At 38.8% G+C, this 20,375-nt stretch overlaps 1 protein-coding gene across 9 annotated transcripts in view; it reads left to right on the top strand.

Moving 5' to 3' along the window:
* The window catches only part of LOC136841714 (LIM/homeobox protein Lhx3-like), a 250,868-nt gene extending 240,297 nt beyond the window's left edge, over nucleotides 1-10,571 (top strand). For 6 of the 9 annotated variants that reach the window (XM_067108944.1, XM_067108941.1, XM_067108937.1 and 3 more), the window contains exons 6-8: nucleotides 7,274-7,408; nucleotides 8,071-8,214; nucleotides 8,449-10,571. In XM_067108944.1, coding sequence (XP_066965045.1) covers nucleotides 7,274-7,408; nucleotides 8,071-8,214; nucleotides 8,449-8,636 — 467 coding nt within the window. In that variant the 3' untranslated portion in view covers nucleotides 8,637-10,571. The remainder of the gene's footprint in view (nucleotides 1-7,273; nucleotides 7,409-8,070; nucleotides 8,215-8,448) is intronic. The other 3 variants (XM_067108939.1, XM_067108943.1, XM_067108942.1) reach the window with 3 other exon arrangements.
* The last annotated feature ends 9,804 nt before the right edge of the window (nucleotides 10,572-20,375 follow it).

The raw sequence follows: 20,375 nt of genomic DNA, 5'->3' as shown, positions 1-20,375 counted from the left end.
GGACAGGTATCATCATATGATGATCTATAACAGGTTTTGATGGCTGAGAGACTGCAACAATAATACCGATATATAGGCTGCTTTAACAGGAGAGCCTACACAATGCGATGACAGCGCCAGCAATGTGATTAGTGTGAATGGAAAACAGATAGTAACTGAGAGTTTTATGATAGTGCCATGGTAGTACCATACCATTATGAAATCGGCCGTACTGTTGACCCGCAGGTTGACATGGCACGGAATGCAACCTGCAGATTCGCTGAGCGCAGTCGTAAACGCTATTATCAAAACCTTCAAGAGCGTTGGTTTGATTATCACTTTCATTGCACAGCCATTTTTGTTACGGTTATTAAATCCATGTTGCTATTGTGTTCAAAATTCTCATTATCAGGCTTTATCTGTTTCTTGCTAAAGAAAGCCATTTCTGCCTAACATCAACCCAGGACCCCACAATGGCTTCATTGCCTATTCCCTCTGAAAAGATGACATTTTTGAGAAGAGTGTGTGAATGTATGCATGACATACTTAGAAAATTTCACCTTTGCTTCATGTATCAGTCGTGTGATAAGATATCATATTCAATATTATCTTTTGCCAACAACTAGCATTCCATGCAGTGCATTCGTAAGACCAGCTGTTGAACAGAATTTGGAGAATTTCTACAGTTAGTTCCAGGCGTTTTCCTTAAAAAAAAAAAAAAAAAAAAAAAAAAAAAAAAAAAAATAAATATATATATATATATATATAAATATATATATATATATATATATATATATATATATATATATATATATATATATATATATATATACATATATAAACACACACACACACACACACACATATATATATATATATATATATATATATATATATATATATATATATATATATATATATATATATATATATATATATATATATATATATATATATATATATATATATATATATGTAATTGTAATAAATATTACAGTGCCATCTTAACTTCTCGAATTCTTCGCGGTTTTTGGATACGCTTGTCACTACAAAGCCTTAAGATCCAAGTGCAAGAAATATGAAGAAATTATGATGTCCGGTAGCGGGGAAACGAACCGGACACCATAATTTCTTCATATTTCTTGCACTTGGATCTTAAGGCTTTGTAGTGACAAGCGTATCCAAAAAGCGAGAAGAATTCGAGAAGTTAAGATGGCATTGTGGCTATTACAATTACATATGTATCTGGTAAAAAGTGACCAGTAGATTCTACATATATACATATGTATACTACATATATATACTGTATACATATATGTATACAGTATACATACTGTACATGCACACAGGCTGATGAGCTTCCTCGCACACTTGCCTGCTTTGTGCATGTGTGTGTGTGTGTGTCTGAACGATGCAGTGCATCTATGTGTGTGTATATATATATATATATATATATATATATATATATATATATATATATATATATATATATATATATATATATACACATAGATGCATTACGCTCGTTCCACAGACACACACACAAAGCAGGCAAGTGAGCGAGGAAGCTCAGCAACCTGTATGCATGTGAACAGACAATATTTCCGTAGATTATAGATGGGGCAGGCCCGGCCTGACTCGTGTTTTTCGCTAAGAAGGCCATAATTTTCATTTATGGATGTTTATCTCGGCCATTAAGGGATTAACAGAGCTCAGCTATCGACTTCTTATTCGGAGATTGTACGCGTCCCGGGCTCCTCTCCCGGTGGATCGAGAGGAAGAAGAATTGTTTTTAAAACAAAATCTGTTTCTCTCCGTTTTATAAATACGTTCGTGATTGGAAATAACAAAGAACTGGACAGCAAAAGGGAGAGGGAGGAGGTCCAGATCTCTCATTTATATTCTGTAAAAACTGGCCACCTTATTGTTCTCACGCACACTCTCATATGTATATTTATATGTACGTGTACATACTTTATGTAAATACAAACGGAAAACGATCAAAGTATGTACACTTCCACCCATCTATCCGGCGGCAGACATACACGATAACCCCAACAAAAGAACTGTCTGTGATGAGAATAAATCTCCATTAATTCAGAAGAGCCGCACGATGAATGAGCCAGTAAGGACCAGAGTTACCGAACACTTCTGAAGACAGTTATTTTTCGCATTCACTCATTCATTCATTCGCAAGTAGAGGAATCATTCGGGAGGCAATAACCTGTCGTAAGTCAGTCAGGGACGAGTATGCTTTCCTTATCGAGACAGGACAGTGTGCATTATCATCCACAGATGGAAATTCATCTCAGAATAATCATGATATAAGAAACAGACATGTATTTTTCATGAGATACAGGTTGCCTTTTAGGAATGACAGAATGATCTAAGATACGTGGCATATCTAGAAAGTGGACGCTGACAATTCAGGAAAATGTGCATTAGCTCTCCATGAAACAAACATTTAGTATCCAAAAGATGTACAGTTACTGCTGGATCGATAAGCACAAACACTGTCCAGGAAATGTATGAAAATGTATTACCCAGGGAATTTATGCGCGGACAGATGAATAGTTACTCGAGATGATATGCAAGACCCTTAATAATAATAATAATAATAATAATAATAATAATAATAATAATAATAATAATAATAATACTCGTTGAATGTCGACTAGTTTCGCCCTCCTCGTTAGGGCATCATTCAGGACAGGATCGCAGGATGTCCTGAATGATGCCCTAACGAGGAGGGCGAAACTAGTCGACATTCAACGAGAACTACCTCCTACACATCACTACACCACCGAATAATAATAATAATAATAATAATAATAATAATAATAATATTATTATTATTATTATTATTATTATTATTATTATTATGATTATTATTATTATTATCGTTCTACATAACTGAGAAAATGACAGATAAGACTTAACATCTTGACTGTATTTCCTAGTTAGGAAAAGCAAATAAATAACCCTAAGCTCTTATTAGATTATGTCCGATAGGGAAACGAGCATTCCACATGCATACATACATACGTGCATACATATGACATACATACATACATACATGAATGCAAACTGCGAGCAACACTAAGAGTACCAAATAAACACTGCAATTCATTTAACGTAGAGTGCCACTAAGAGACAGGCAGACGACTCTGCAAATCGAATTCATGTATTATGGCGTCATGCGGTGACATGCGGAAACTGTTACGTGACGTCATGCCTGTCTCATTAGATAACAGTCGAGTTGACAGGCATTGTAATTCGCGGGGCAGCAATTAGTTAAATGGCATTCGAATCGCCGGACTTTTCCTCCCCAACAATAGCGCCGAACGGCAACCGCTCCTGCAATTATGACCTCCCCTCGTCATATCGAGCGCTTCGGGCCTTTTTTTTTTCTTTCACGTTTGCAAACCTGACCTCTGATCGCCAACGTGATGACCCGGGATGACCCCCGTCCGCCAGGTGGTTTAGGGGAAGGCGGCGTTCCTATTGTGAAGCGAAATATTGACTAAAACGGTCACGCTTCGTCACCGCGAGTAATGTTCATTTTTCCGGTCGGGTGAATTGACTGGTAAAAAGGGTTGTGACGTATTATGTGATTTCCCATTGCCTTTTCATGACCAGATCGATAGATAGATAGATAGATAGACGGTAAACTGACGGAAATAAAAGAAACTACGGGGATCGAATGTATTCCACCTGTCTCCGTGACATCATGGTGCGTGTCACTGATTCATCATGATGGTTACATTGACTTGACATCAACTCGGAACTGTCACTCTGATGTTGACGGTGTTTTCAACTAATGGTGTGATATCAGGCTACATTAAACTCGTTTACTTTTGGTAAATGATCCGGAATTGAGAGCCCCGGACACCGAAAAGTTTGAGATAATCAAAGACGATGAAGTTCATATGCGAGAAAAGAGACCTTTATTTAGATAGTAAAGTCATCTACGGTTGCAGTTGTTCCTCAGGTGTTCCAGAACTAATAAGGATTAAGATCATGTCCAAAGCTGACCTTACAGTTTCCGTCAATGCAAGCTGTTAACGCAATCGGTACTGGTAATGATACTTCCCCTCCGGGAGATGGGGAGTCAGGGACTGCCTGCCAATCGGTACCGGTATCACTTATTTTCGGTGTTGTATTGCAGTTGCCCTACGAATTTCATATAATATATATATATATATATATATATATATATAGCTGACCTTCAGTTTTGTATTGCAGGTGTGCTCAAACTAATCAACCATTTATAGATCATGTTAAAATCAAATCTGCTGACCTTGGAGTTTCCGTCAATACCAAGGTGTCAGCTTACGGTTGCACATTGTCCAATCGGTAGATTTGTGGTACCCGCTTGATATAATGATTTTAAAATTATTGACTCCAAGGACGATACTAATCCTAAACACCCAATCGTCGTCCAGACAATCTAGCATAACTGCCGTCGTTTGTTTACTCTCCACGTTCGTTATAGGTTTCTTTGTTTGTTTATTTCCTCCTGTCTAGTCACTTTTTAGCTCTGCCTTGCCAAGTTCTTGTTTTAATTTTTGTACCGGTAAATTTTAAAATTTTTAAAGAAGCTTTTCCCATTGTGGAAGTGACATTTTAAGTATTTATTGTCTGTAATCCAGTGTTGTGATGCCGAATAAACTTGTTCTTGTAAGAGACATGCGTGCCTTTACCTCTTCAACCTGAGATGTTTGTCATCTGTTTCTGCGATTCTTATATATATATATATATATATATATATATATATATATATATATATATATATATATATATATATTATCATATATATATATATATCTGATTATCATCAACGCCTTCAATGCTGTGGTACGAAATGGTCTCTGTGAAATTCCACCACTCATGTTTTTTTCCTGCGTTTTAATCTCTAACTTTCACAAATCTCCACTCATCTCAAACTTTCCTTCTCATTGTTCTCATCCAGATAGGGACTTCCAAGTCTTGTGATGTCCACATGAGCCCAGCTGACACAGATGTCTTTTTGTGAAGGACATGTCCAAGCCTTCTCCATCTCCATCCCCGTATTATCATTATCTCATTACATTTGGCATTTCCCTAGTTTTCTTTCTATCCGGCCATCTGCCTTCTAATTCCTGATGCTTTATTCTCAAATCGACAAAGCGTTTTAGATAGCTTTATTATCATACCATGATTCATGTCCGTAAAGTAATACAGATCGTATTGAACTTACTTTCGTACGCTGTTTCAGTTGATTTGAATTCCGAATCTTATCCAGTAGGCCCATTGTTGGACTGGCCTTTTTAAGTCTTTCACGAAATTTCAACTCAAGGGAACCGGTACGGGATATTTTTGCTCCTAAATATTTGAAAGATTCTACCTCTAATCCTTTCTCTATCTAATGTTATTGCGTCCCTTCGTCTATGCTCCGTCCTCATTGCTTGCGTTTTTCTTAGATTTATCTCTCTCTCTCTCTCTCTCTCTCTCTCTCTCTCTCTCTCTCTCTATATATATATATATATATATATATATATATATATATGATTATTATCACATTTGTACGTGATTCATTTATCACACATTACCACAGGTGAAAAATAAGAGACGGGGTGTAGGTCCTGACCGGTTTCGACTTCGTCAATGGCTTGGAAATACAGTCGAAACCGGTCATGATCTACACCCTGTCTCTTATTTTTCACCTATAATAATGTGTGATATATATATACTATATATATATATATATATATATATATATATATATATATATATATAATATATATATATATTGGTACTTTGTGATGACGGTATAAGTTGAGTGCATGTCAGATTACTGTTTAGCTAAAGATGATGGAAAGATAATGATGCAAATGACACGAATATCGAAGAGATTAAGTATTTTCATGATTTATGATCAGAGATGTAGCCTACACAGCAGGAACGCTTAGAAATGAATTCAAGTTGTTTGTTGGGTGAAATACCTGTAACAATTATGAAAAAGAAGGAAATTCGTCAGTGAATCAGAGTTACAGAGTTACGTGGCTGAACTGGGTGAAGTTGGAAAACTGTTCAGAATTATGGAAAAACCATAGATATTAGGGGGTAGGTTATTGCTGGAATATTCATGTGTTGCTGAATGACTAAAGCGAAAGTATTTCTGAAGGATTGCTTGTGGGTGTAAGAGGCTGACACAGAAAAGGAATTTCCGTTTATCGCAATGGGGAACGGGATTTCAAGGGCGCTGGAAGTTACAGAAACTAAATGCTTCGGTTATCCCTTAGGATGTGGTCGATGAAGAAAATTTAAGGATCGAGAAAATTTAAATTGGAAAAATGTGGGGCCGATAGTTAAAAACAATAACCTCTGATTATCAATATTTGTCAGCCTTTTATGACCAATAATTCGTTTTCTTGCAAATGAGGCAGCACTGTCATGCGTGGTCGACGCAACAAGAAGATCTATGATGAGAGATAAAACTTGCTAAAAGATGCGTGTGCTCGGCGACCGCAAATCGTCGCCAGCCTGAGCAGTCCACCCAAAAGTTGGATGGCCATTTAGTCCTCAATCTAACCATTTGCTGCCAATCCCAGATCTTGCCTTTTTACGTAGTCCTACTGACAGAGAGACAAACAAACAGACAGAACCAAAAATTTAACATTCTTACCGACTGTTTACATCAGAGGCTGAGTTAGCAGTAGCCATTATGATGAAGCTATTGAATTCAACTGCGCTAGATATGAAAAAGTAGATCTAGGAACCCACTGTAAAAAGGTGACACAGTTTAACAGTAATGTACTCACGTTTAGGGAACTAGCGTTTGCATTGCGGAAACTGTTTTGTAGCATCTCCTTGGAAACATTTTGGTGATAAGACCCGGTGACAGCTTTTCAGAATGAGGTGGTTCGGTTAAATGCGTTCGTTCGTGCAGTCGACAGCAGCAGCCTATTGTTCTGACAAAACTCTGAAATAATTATTGTATCTTGAGGATGGGAAGGAATAAAACCAATTATTTGGGTGCATTTGACGGTGAGGTCAGTTGCTTATAAGTAAAAACACAAGAAGAAGAAGATGAAGAAGAAGTAGAAGGAGAGAGAGAGAGAGAGAGAGAGAGAGAGAGAGAGAGAGAGAGAGAGAGAGAGAGAGAGAGAGAGTTTCTTTTATGATCTGAAACTCCTTTGCCAGGAGACAGACACACTTGCGATTGTTACATGACATGAATTCTTTTTCTATTCCTTTTGCCAAGAACATACCCAGAGCGATTATTAAATTATTTTCGTACCTTTTCTTCCAGATGAGGATATGATTGACATGCCCGATGGGTACAGAACTCCAGGACCTCCTTTGGATCTGGAGCCAGGACAGACTGCCATGAGCCCCCACTTGGGACCACCCCACCCACCTCCTCCACACCATCCCTTCATGCATGGTGAGGCCCATACCTGGTTCCGTTGAAAGTAATGTTTGTCTGCAAAAGTGATCTACTCCATGCACAGTAGGTTGGAGATATTCTTCAGTTCTTATTAATGGCTTAGTTTTGACGATAAGTTTGACTCTTATAAATAAGCGCACACAGAGGACTTGAGATCTCCGCCATCTTCAGTTAATCTTCCCTGGAACGAACGACAGGTACCGACCGATAGGCTTATGAAGTAGTTTTAGTCTTTCAGTGAGAGGACGGGAAGAAACACAGGGCTTTTTATAGTGTCAAATACTGTAGTTGTTAATGTGTGGGTCTCACTATTTACAGTTACTGAAGGGAAGCCATGTCAGATATGCTATATAGAGCGTAGGTACACATCTGTATGCAGTTACAATAGATCTGATGTAAGGAAAATTCTATAGTTCATCAAAGGGTTTCTTTGAAATGCAAATATCCTGAACTCAGATGTGCCGCAAGTAAAACTTTTTCTGAAGACATTTTTATTCAGGGGTCCAGTAGAAAGAAGAGTTTCTGAATTCAGTATCAGGCGATGAGATTTAGGCTCTGTATCAAAGATATGAATCCTTCCTCGTAAGAGTTGATTCTTTATTATGGATCATTCAAATCAGAAGGACAAGGGAGCATAGGGATGCGTAGACTCAGAACAGTACTGCTTAACCTTGCAGGTGCAGGCACACCTCCATACATGGCAGGTGGCGGCGGTCATTCTCCCAGCGCTCCTGTGCCCCCGCATCCTATGGCTGCTCCATTCCCTTATTCAGAGCCTCTACCACCATATCCTGCACCCATGGGTAAGTGATATTTGTCAGCAATTAGGTTATGTATATGTTGCACCGCATGTCAAAATTGAGGAAGTTAATGATACTTATCCCACTGTTCTAAGATTAAAAGGACGTTGCAGGCACCAGCTTAATCTTATGGAGCTTGAGCAGCGGCTGTATCTATAATTCATAAGTGATGTGTTGAAATGTTTTCTCGAAGTGAAGCATGATGAACTAACTTTTCTCTCTGTGTCTGCCCCACAGCAGCAGCTGCAGCAGCAGCCGCAGCAGCCGCCGCTGCTGCAGCGGCAAGCGGCGGGGTGAGTACAATGGCAGGAGGACCGGCCAGCGACCTCAGCTCCAACGGTTCCAACCCGAGTTACCCCGAATTTCCACCGTCCCCAGACTCGTGGCTTGGGGATATGCAGCAGGACCACCACCCACAGTACTAATTCCTTTTTGGGGGTGGGGAAAGGGGAGCATCTGTCTTATGATCCGTTTGTTACAACTAAATCCCCCCCCTTTTTTTAATTTTTCATATGGCCAGCTCACTCTGTTGCTCTGGTATTTTTTGGGCATTTGATTTCACACAGCAATTCCCGTTGACTAAAGCGACCGTCTCTTTGCGTGAAAGATTTATTTGAATTATGATTGTTCTGTTACAACGCTCATCATCGCGATGATTTCCCCTGTCCGGTCAGTTAACTGAATTATCAAGTTTATTTCTCAAGCACTTCAGTACAGAAGTGTTTCCAAGAAAGTGGACACGCGAAAAGTAAGACTACTTTTCTGGATTATCAGCAATCAGAACAATTTCTAAATTTTTCGAGAATGTGATTGAATCTTGAAGCTTGAATGTTATCACTGCTATACTTCAGTCAAAAGCATCTCTTTAGTCCAAGTAGCAATGACCCATATGCAATAATGCAAGCCAAAGTTGCGTCACCAAAGATATATTTTATTCGATGAAAACTAGTCAGTTAAGTACGTTGGTCTAACGCTACGTTTGTCAGAACTCGACAGCGGTCAATATTGTTTGTCTCTTTTATTCGATGAGAAGCTCTTGTGTTTCTGTCAGTTTATCAAACTTGTTTAACGTGTTCATATCAGTGTTACCGCAGGACTCTTCTTCCAAATGCCGCAAGGAAACTATCTAAAATTAATTTGTTCCCTCATCTCGTCTGAGGAATCATATACCTGGAAAGCAAAGTGAGCAGGACATCTGAAAGGAATCCAGAATCTAGTCAATGTATAAGAATAATTCATTAGTTCTTGTTTTGATCAGAAAAATCGAATCGGATCTTATAGCACTAGCATATCAGGAAAATGCCAAAGACATAAGGTGCGAAAATTGAAATCTCCCACCTTAGTAGTGCAAAGGATGTGTTTTGTGTTTTGTTTTCTTGGAGAGCGAAGACCACAAGTCGAGCAAGACCATGGTAGGCCGAAGAAGTTGAAAACCTTCGAGCGACGGCGTCGCCAATAGGCAAGAGTCACAGACTTCATCCTCGATTACTGTCATTCTCATTCCTCTTGTTCTTCTTCTTCCTCTTTTGGAAGTGAATGAAGAAATTTCCTGATTTTTTTTACCAGACCTGATGATGTACATACTAAGTTAATCCTTTGGTGATTAATATTTAAGTTAATGTAAAAGTCAAAAGGGACTGTTATATGAGAGAGAGAGAGAGAGAGAGAGAGAGAGAGAGAGAGAGAGAGAGAGAGAGAGAGAGAGAGAGAGAGAGAGAGAGGCTATTTTTGATGTGGCTATTCTGTGTCTGCCCTTTCTATAAAGATTCTAATTTGTATATACAATGAATATATCTTAATAAGATGACTGTCTTGCCTTGTGATAGTGGAAGCTATCGGCCGAAGTAGAGCAAGGGAGTCATGTACATACAAAAACTTGACAAAAACTTGCTTGGCATGTTGAAGTGTCATTGTTTGCTGCAGATTAATAGTATTATTTCCTTTCAGTTTATACTGTTCACATATACCAAAGATATTTGAAGGAGTGGTGCATATTCCCCGATGAATATGCACGCGTTCATCCTCTTCAGCTCTTGTTTATGGAAACATTTTTAGTTGGGTTTTATTGAGAGGTGTGGAAGTGACCCAACGCACAAGTTGAGCCAAGTCTAGTAGCCGTATGAACATGATATCTCAAAAATGATGTTAATCAAAATGTTCTCCAGCAATTCGGCGAGTGGCTTTTTTTTTTTCGACAAAGACCGTTCTGGAAAGTGCATGATGCAGAAGTACACCGTGGATATGAAGCACTTATATCTCCTGGCAGAATAGACCTATGGTACTACACCACATCACCTAAAATCTGTTGATCCGATCGTAACATTCTGCTCCGTTGTTGGAACAGAATGTGTGTGTGTGTATATATATATATATATATATATATATATATATATATATATATATATATATATATATATATATATATATATATATATATATATATATATATATATATATATATATATATATATATATATATATATATATATATATATACCACAAGGATATGTCTGGCATGAGTATGTATGTTTGCGATATTGTATGAATACAAATTGTTTATAGTGTGCTCGTCATAATCATTCATTGGGGTTACATCAAAAATACAGAAAAAGAGGTCGAGTTGACCACTTGCAGTACTGGGTGACTTCACTAATTGTAGCATCTTATTTCAGTGTTATTTCTACATTAGTCTCAAGATTTACTATCATCACTGGGAACTGTGTATCTGCTATGTAGATCTTGTACGTGTCCAATATATGTCATGAACACTTGATGTCTTTCCTGTAAAATAAAATAAAAAAAAGATAAAAATCAGTCTTCGGCCGTGTTGATACAAGTTGGGTTTTTGAAGCTCGCTAGAATCAACGTAGGCTGCTGGTCATGGTCTAAATGGTACCTTTTTAGTTGTTATTCAATTTCTTGTTAAATCCGCAATACAAACAATTTGACCAAAAACCCTCTAAAAGTTATTGATAGTGATTTAGCTAACAAGACATAAAGCAAATCGAGAAATTCATTACAAACTTAGAGTAGAATGGGGGAGAATCTCAATGCATTTCCGTTCATACATTTAATCTCTAATGAAAAATGACCTTAGTGGGCAATATTCATGAAGGCTATTATAACTATTCTTTTACTAGAGAAACTTTAGCGAAATATAGGCCTCTATACAAGCCAAATATTAACTTTTTATTAGACAAAACAAGATGGGTGTCAACTATTCATGTTTCACTTGAGATGAGAATCTTGTAGATTTCCATGCAGTTATAGTAATTCATTTAAACATTTTTTGTAACTAAAATGAAATTCCTCTTCATTGTTTGCTAGCCCTTGATCATTACGAACCATCACTGAAGTTACACACAAAAATTTACGAACATACATCGTCATAGCCGATCTTCGTTTCACCTAAACCCCACATCTAATCATCCTCCTAAGTACAGTATATACCAGATTGGACCAGTATGAGTAGCAGCCACGTGAAGTCATCTGGCTTCTTCAGAAAGAAGGGTATTTTCGCCCAGTGGTGCTTCATCTGCCCACTTACTGACATCTGAATGTTTGTATGTTCATCTCACGTCTCTTTTGGCTGACTGGTGAAGGAAAAAAATATATGATGAGTCCAGCCGGAGCTTCATCAAATGTATATTAAATGATTTTATGTAAATGTTGTTTCATCACCTTTTGACATGAGAATTCCCGCATTCCTGTAGTGTTGTCGGTCTCGTCCCCTATAATCACTGAATCGCACTGCAATGCGCGTGGATCCATTGAACACAAGTTACTGATTATTAAATGGCTGCCATATTAAACTACTTCTCTGAGATTAAGCAAATCCTTATTTCCTGGTCATCCTAAACTGATAAGGGTCAATTACAGATAGGCACTCTTTTGGGAGTGCGTCGTATCCTCACTTCCTCATATGACTTCCTCATCTTGACTGATCACATCTGGGAGTGCTTTTCTTTACTTGATCCAAATGGTGCTCTATATAGTTGGTCATGTGTTAGTTTTAAAGCATTTAGAAGGATTCAAACTGAAAGTTCTAATTTAAACATGAATTTAAGAATCGACTAAAGGGTTAAAAGAACCCAAAAGACCAAGAACTGATATCATTAAAATCAATTCTCAGTTTAAAACTCGTGGTGCTTCTGTAAGACTTAGGTGTGCACACAAAAATGAGTTATGGGGTCATAGGCTCTAACACCTCTTGCACGCCTGAAAAGCTCTTCTCTCTCTCTCTGTTGCTAAAGCAAGCCCAGAAGCCCCGTCATGTTTCTTGTTTACTTTGACACTGTCTCTCACTCAAGGACCGCTCTCAGGCAAGGCCATAAGACCAATCAGCTTGATGTAAGGGCCACTGTGGTCCTCACCCTGGCCACGCTTTTCATTCATAATAATTATATTTACGGACTGCTTCAGGATCAGGAGTCAGTGCTGGCATAAGGTCATCTGAATCAACACTGAGTTATCAACCATAACAGGTATACTTAAGACCAAACAAAATTTCTATATGGAATTTTTTCATGCTGTCTATTCAATGAAGTTGGCTTTATTTTGTGTGTATATACATACATACACACACACATATATATATATATATATATATATATATATTATATATATATATATATATTATATATTATATATGTATATATATTATATATATATATGCAAATATGTATGCATATATATATATATATATATATATATATATATATATATATATATATATATATATATATATATATGTATATATATATGTATGTACAGTATGTATATGTATATACAAAGTTTCTCAAGGAATAAATGAAGTAATGAACCGATTTTGTACCATTTAGAGAATAGACGAATTTATAATTACTTACAATTTTACTTGATTGTTCTAGTTTGATAAACTTGATGTTATGTAGAAAATCATATCTAAGTATTGGGTACTGAATGTTAAGAATGCTAGTGGCAGTGTGCAGCTTAGATATGATAAAATGTAATTGGCTAAGTTTGCAAAAGGCTTATCATTCCTTACTGAGATTGCAGTTCGTTTGTATAAACTTCCATTATTAACAAGGCCTTCTGTAGGCAGTGATAGGTAGAGTGAGTGACTTAAGTCTCGGAGCGTTAACACAGTCCAGCCTATTCCTATTCATGGTACTCGAGTCAGGCTACAGCAGCCATTGCAGATCTCAAATGTAATTGGGTACACAGTCTTTAGCTGGTGGCAAAGCCCCTGGCTAGGTAAGTTTACTTTGTTTGCTGCAGCTAGGTTGTGTTAAGGTAGGTTCAGATTGCCAATGGGCCTATCAGGTCTTCATGCTGTAAACGTTTCCAACAACTGTACACTGTAAAACTGGTGAAATGTGGCTTGTTGAATCATTTCTCTAATATGAGCCGGTGAATTGATATTCATTTCCATCGGAAATGCCGATTTTTCATCAACTACAACACCACTGTATCAGATGATAATGATTCCTCTGGCTGTGGTTGGATTCCCGTGTTTTTTGGAACGAGATGAACAAAACGAGATTAACAGGGACATACAGCAGAACCTTCCTCACCTAACATTAGACAGTGTCCTAAATGCTTGTGAGGGTGGCCATGGGGTTTGGGAAGGCCTCACCCCCTCGCCTATCGTGGCCCTAAATGTATGGTTTCTCACTAGAGTTTCCCTCTCTCTAAGTTAGATACAAGTACAATGTAATGGGTTAACCAAAAATTTACGGCATACGTAAATACCAGTTTCATAGCATCTGCGCTACTGTGATAAAAAACAGTGTGATGCTTTCACCATCAGGCCTTTTGCAGAGTGCAATGCTAAGCTTACAACAAGACTATATATATATATATATATATATATATATATATATATATATATATATATATATATATATATATATATATATATATATATATATATATATATATATATATGTGTGTGTGTGTGTGTGTGTGTGTGTGTGTGTGTGTGTGGTTTTACTCTCTGCTGATTCCCTAGGGTTTGCTGCACATGAATCTTGAAATGGCTGTAGAGTTCCCGTACAATGTTACTTTGACTTAGTTATTTAACTGTCTTGGGGTAATATTGCATCACACATAAGGCTACTTTCAGTGGATTTGTTGTGTTGTCATGGATACATCTTGTACACACACCACATTCACATTCCTTTCATTATTAAAACAACAGTAACCATTTTCCAGGCTTGTTAACTTGAAGATGTATTGTGGGGTATGGAAAAGGCATAAGATTAGCCATTGAAAATGGTAAATTCTTGGTACAGTTCTTCATCCCTTCAAACACAAATGCTCAAGCAAAAATTCTTGATAGTACTACTTCATCAAAACAGTTGACTTACAGCCTAGGCTATTTAAAACCTGATGATATCAAATATTTACTTTTTTCATACACAAAGGATAGCTAGGGGACGTTATGATGGCTTAAATTAGCTATATACTTTCTTCTTTAAATCTTCAGCTGGAAGCTTTTATGGATAGTCGAGAGCCTATATCTAGTCCAATAAGCCCATGAAAACTCCAAAGGGAAATTAGCCTTCAAAGAGGGAGAGGAAAACTAAGCAAATACATGTACACCTGAGTTCCGGAGATGTCAGCAGAAAGAAGGAACGAATTTGCTTCTTGCCTAAACATTTTGAGATCAGAAGAAATGCACACTGCACTAGTCAAACTATTCCACATTTTAGTTGCAACCAAAATAAAACTCCTAGAATAGTGAATAGTATTAAAACTGACACTAAAAAATGACACGCTGCAGCAGCAGCCTGCCTAGCGTTGCGAGCAAAAAATAGCTAGGTTTGGCAAAGAAGAGTGCAGAGGACGCATATCATTGTAGTCCATTTTATGAAACAAACATAATGAACTCACTTTACTTTTGTGCCACAAGTCAAAAGAAACTTGACTGATGAAAAAATCCTATCCAGGAGTCTTGAGATGAAAGTCAGCACTCAAAGACCTCACTTGAGAACAGTACCCTAGACAAAGAAGGGAAGAGTTAAAACACTTAGATATAACAGCCTCATCAAGGACATTTGAAAACATTTCCACAAGATACCAGCTTCTTGAGAAACAGAAAAAGCAATAATTCTTATATGCTTCTCAAAAGCCAATTTCTTATCAAATGTTGTACCTAAAATCTTAAAAGAGTCATTAACATTTAAAACTGCACGATTGAAATGTAAATCAGGATGCAAAGGCAAAAGTGTTCTGGATCACTTGACTATCATACTTTGAGTTTTAGAAGGGTTAAGTTTCATTCCCCAGAGCCTACTCTGCTCATGAATACATGCAGATCTCAATTCACGGATTCTGCAACCACACACCTAAGGCATGGAGAAGGAACAACAGCCAGAGGAATAGCATCTCTAGCATATGCAATCAGTTTATTCTCTAGACTTTGCCATGTGTCACTAGTATAGATAATACACGGCATAGTTCAAAGAAAACCTGAAATGACATTATTTAAGGTACCAAAATTACCATCAACACAGACCCTTTGACCTCTACCTATCAAAAATTCATTTAATGTATTAAGAAAAGATCCACTAATTCCCAATAATCTTTACTTGTAGATAAGTGCTTTATGATTCACATAGTCAAAAGCTGCACTAAAATCTAAACCAACCATGTATGCCTCTGCATCCTCATCAAGAGCACTCTACAAGACAGTAGATATTGGCAAAAGTGCCTTTATGAAACCCAAACTGTAATGCTGGTGGCAGGTTCTTTGCGAGCAGCTTCTAAAAACATAGGTAAAACAGGGGTAATTACAATCTGCATATATTATGAGGGGCATGAGGATGGGCTTAGTTCTTAGGCAACACAGCAATGTTACCCTTCCTCGAAAAAGATAGAAAATATGCAAATCCAACTAAATTTCAGAAAATACTGGCACACCTAGAAGCAATGAAATCAGCAGTCTTACAAGAAAAAGATGGGAAAGATCCTGTCAGGGTATACGCTGCTGCAACTGTCAAGCCTCAGGAACAAAGCTTTGGCTTCTTTAGATCTGAAGACCATTGAACACTGAAGACAACTTAGACTCTGGAAAGCATGACTGAGGCAGCACCATACTGTTTGCTCACAAAGACTTATGGCCAATATACAACAGTCCTGTCAGCTCCCACAAGGGGAGGCATGCTAGAATCAACTCCAAAGAGTGATGACTTAAGGGTAGATCACCACTTATGGTCATCACCACTGGAGACCAAGATCCCTTTTATATCCTCCTTATATGCTCTCTCAGCTCTCTCATAAGCAACCGGAGCTTGACTTTTAAGCTCAGTGAAACTATACCAGAAAAAGTCCAATTGATTATTCTTGCATAAATGATAAGCTTCTTATATTTGGGATGAATCCTACGATGAATCTTGCTGGCAGGTGAAGTCGGCATTCATAATAAAAGAGATCCCTTGGCTGACCTGGATGACTGTCTAGTTTACTTGTTCTCCACTAGGTGTGTATTGAATGTTTTAGTTCTCATCAGAATTCTTCTTGCCATCTGGCAGGATGGTAGTTGGTGATTTGCTAATTCCTGTTAGCTGCTTTTTTCTGTGTCGTGCTTTTTTGTTTTGTTTGCTTAGGATGTCTTCGACTGACAGGCTTTCCAGGAATGTTTTCCATGTTAATATATTGTATTCTATAGAATTAGATACGCACTGTATTCAATAGTGTTAGGCACAGAGTTTGTGCCGGTTATAGGGGTCAGGAGTGTGATGACAGCCAGGGGTGATGTGTGAGGAGTGAGCAATAATTATATTTCTTAAATATAGGAAGCAAATAATTAGACAAGGTTAGACCTTTTACTTCCATTCCTGCTTCACTGCCAGCCAGTTCCTTTTTCTCCTAATTACCCTCCTCCATCTCCTACTTTCTCGTACGTCCTTCTCTACCTAGACCTGATCCTACAATCTTAGCTCTGCTTTCTGCTCCACTTCTAGTTCAGGAAAAGCTTATTCTAAATTAGAAAGGATGTTAGTCTTATTCTATAAACTGCTAAGGGTTTGACTGAATTCTGGTTTTGAGTAACCAGTCCCCATTTCCCCATGGTGTGTACTCGTTTTCATGATCCCCTTCAAGAGGTAAGGTTTCAGTGGTCTTGTCTATCTGTGCCCCAAGCTTTGGACTGCCCTGTGATAGTTCGTAAATTCTGCTGCCAAGGAAGCGGGTCAGTTCTCCAGATGAGGTTGTTCTGTGCCCTATGAAATCTGCCTCTTATATGTCTCGATTGGTAAGGAATTTGGCTCATTCACTATAAACTCGTTTTGGAAAGCATAAGTTGTTTTAGCAGTTATCAATGTCACCTTCATTAGACTTTGATGGCAGGGAGGTTAGCTTAGCTTTGGTCCCTAATTTAAGGAGAATAACAATGATGGTATATTAATTGTTTTGTTTTTTGTTCCATTTCTAATGATGATACTGTTCAATGCTATTGATGGCCTTTCTACTTCCACAAACTCTATTGCATTTTTTTTACTTCTATTTCACTAGCATGCACCTCAATTAATCTAAACAAGATGACAATTACTACCCTTGTTAGCTTGTAATTTTTCTGTTGACGACTTTTGGTTATGTGAGGCAGTTACAAGTGAGGTGGTCATGTCAGTAATCGCTGGCCCACCTCTTTTTCCTTTTCTTTCAACTGGCCCCCAACCATGCACAATGAGCAGCGTTATGTTGGCATTTTTTTTCTTCTACAGTCGTTTTGAACAGATTTAGCTTTTCCTTCTCTGTTAGAGAATTTTGAGGAATTTCTTGCCTTCTAGTGCATTAGGCATCATTCAAGATTGCAGGTATTTATATTATTATATGAGGAAGGGCTGCCTCATATGATATTGGTGCTTTGCCCACACTTACTGTCTTTGTTCAAGATGCAGTCTTTTACCTGACTGGACTTTTTGAAAAGGCAAGCTCTTGATTCTGGCAAGTTTCTCTGGTCCATGTTGAAGTGGAAAATTTGTACAAGTTGCTTTTCTGCAAAATCGAAGTTTAGTTTGTTCCTACTCAAATACAAACCTTCGTTCTTCCCATTAAGATAAGCTTGCAAATGTGAGCTGGAATGGCCATTAAAAACTTACTAATAAGGTAGTTAACTATTGACAGGTAGGGGAAAACCCCACCAACCTGTTGGTCTCCACTCCACTTTGCTTTTGGCCACTGTCAATTGCAGACCTCTTTCCTTCAGAGCTCTCCACTGACTTTTGCTGTTATTGGACTTACTTTATTCGTTTTTGTATGTCTGGTGTGTTCTTCTTTTATGATGGAGCAAGTAATTGTTTTTGAGTAATTTCTTACCTTTTGCTTTCTTAATTTGTTTTTGTCTGGTTGGTATGTTTGTCTTTTACGATGGAGCAAACCTACAAATCATATCAACCTTCACCCTCCTCCACACCGAGGAAGACCATTGCTATTCGGCATTGCCCCAGGAAGGACAAGCCATGTAAAAGGTTCTTATCTAGCTATGAAACAGACCCTCATACACTTTGCATCTATTGCAGAAAGCATATCTGCAATAGGGAGGAGCCTTGTTCTGAGTGCTGGGAGTGGCCATCAGAAGAAGGCTGAGAAGACCTCTCCAGTGTAATTGGACGGGAATACTCGTGCTCCATCAGTGACACTTCAAGAGGTTTTGGTACCTCCCTTCCACATGCTAAGCTTCCACCGCTGTATCAACTCCTAAGAGAGCCATCTTCCTCTTTCTGACTCCCACTGATTGTTTGGTGGAAAGCTAGTGTGAGGGCGAAGACATTCACTCTGTCCCTTCATTTAAGGCTTTGTTTCACTCAAAGAGAGAGCCTTCTACTGGTGGACACTCTCTGTGCGGAAGGAAGACCAGTTGACCAACACAACTGTTGTTTCAGCTTTGGAGGAGACTTAGAAACTCAGGAAGTTATGGCTATCCATAGAGATTTTGGGGGAGCCCAGTGTTAAGGCATTTACAGGGTCACCTCCCTGATGCTCAGGTGACCCCCATGACTCCTGTGACTACCACTTTAGTGACTGACGACTTCGATGGTCACTGTTGCTATTGGCTCTCTCACTGTTCCCAGGTACACCGTTATTCCTCAGGCTCCTTCGGTGATGTGTTTTGAGGAGTTGGGGGCAGTACTCTTGCAATCTTTGTCATTGGCTTTGACCTCAGCTGCTCTGAAGAAGTTGTAGAAGGAAAGGAGGAAATCTTCGTCGTCATCTGCTTCGTCTTCATCTTTGTCAGGTGCTTCTGTTTCTTCCCCTTTGACCCCTACCACTAGTAAACAGAAGAGGAAGAAAACTGCATGTCACCTCATGGGAAGTATTGTGAGGCTTTCAGTAGTCAGTCCTTGTCTGCTTAGAGGACTGACAGGGCTCTTACTAGCAGTAGTTCACATACTCCTGAACCTGTTGCCTTGCACAAGGGTACAACTGCTACCCCTGGGTCCCCCAGACCTTGGGGTTACCAGGACTGGTACAATTAGCAAGGCTGAACAGTCCTGTCAGGTTCATGGTCCATAGGTCCAAGAATCACTGCCAGCACAGTCTAGTGAGATAAGGTAAGGAAAAAGCAAGGAGGTGCTCTCTCGTCCCTCCCCTGCTCTGCAACACGAGCAGTTCAGGGGTCCAGGGAATGTGATTCTATCAGGTCCAGTGGGTCACCCAGACACAGTAGGAGGAGGTTCTTCACTTCACCTTCCTTGTCTGTAGAGAAAGGCTTGGGAATGTTAAAAGGGACAGCCCTGCCCATGTTTGCATGAGCAAGACTGTTCTCCCCAACCTGTGAGGGTGTTGTCACCTTGGATTGGTGACCGTCCCCAGCCCCCTCTCCAGAGAAGGCTCTGGTCTTTTCTCAGTAGGGTGAGTGTCCCTTCTGCCTCTTTGGGTGTTTGTGAAGGAAGGGGGTTGGACGGGTCCACAAACCATGACAGGGACCATTTGTGCTTGCAGTCTGATCCATCCAAGAAGGTTTACAAGCCTGGTAAGTTCCTAGGACAGGGCAGATTGTATGTAACACTCCCCAAGGGGCTCTGAAGTCTCTCTCCCCTGCAGAGGAAGGGAGACCCAGGATATGGAGGGGCCCTAGGGTCCGTTACCCCAGGACTCGGATACTCCTGAACTACAGAGGCGTTCCGGCAGGTCATTAATTCTTCCGCAATATTGGCCTTGTCTGGTTTGGTTTGGGA

The sequence above is a fragment of the Macrobrachium rosenbergii genome, chromosome 9, assembly GCF_040412425.1.
Source record: "Macrobrachium rosenbergii isolate ZJJX-2024 chromosome 9, ASM4041242v1, whole genome shotgun sequence".
Taxonomy (NCBI): Eukaryota; Metazoa; Arthropoda; class Malacostraca; order Decapoda; family Palaemonidae; genus Macrobrachium; species Macrobrachium rosenbergii.
This window is presented reverse-complemented; position numbering and strand designations above follow the sequence as displayed.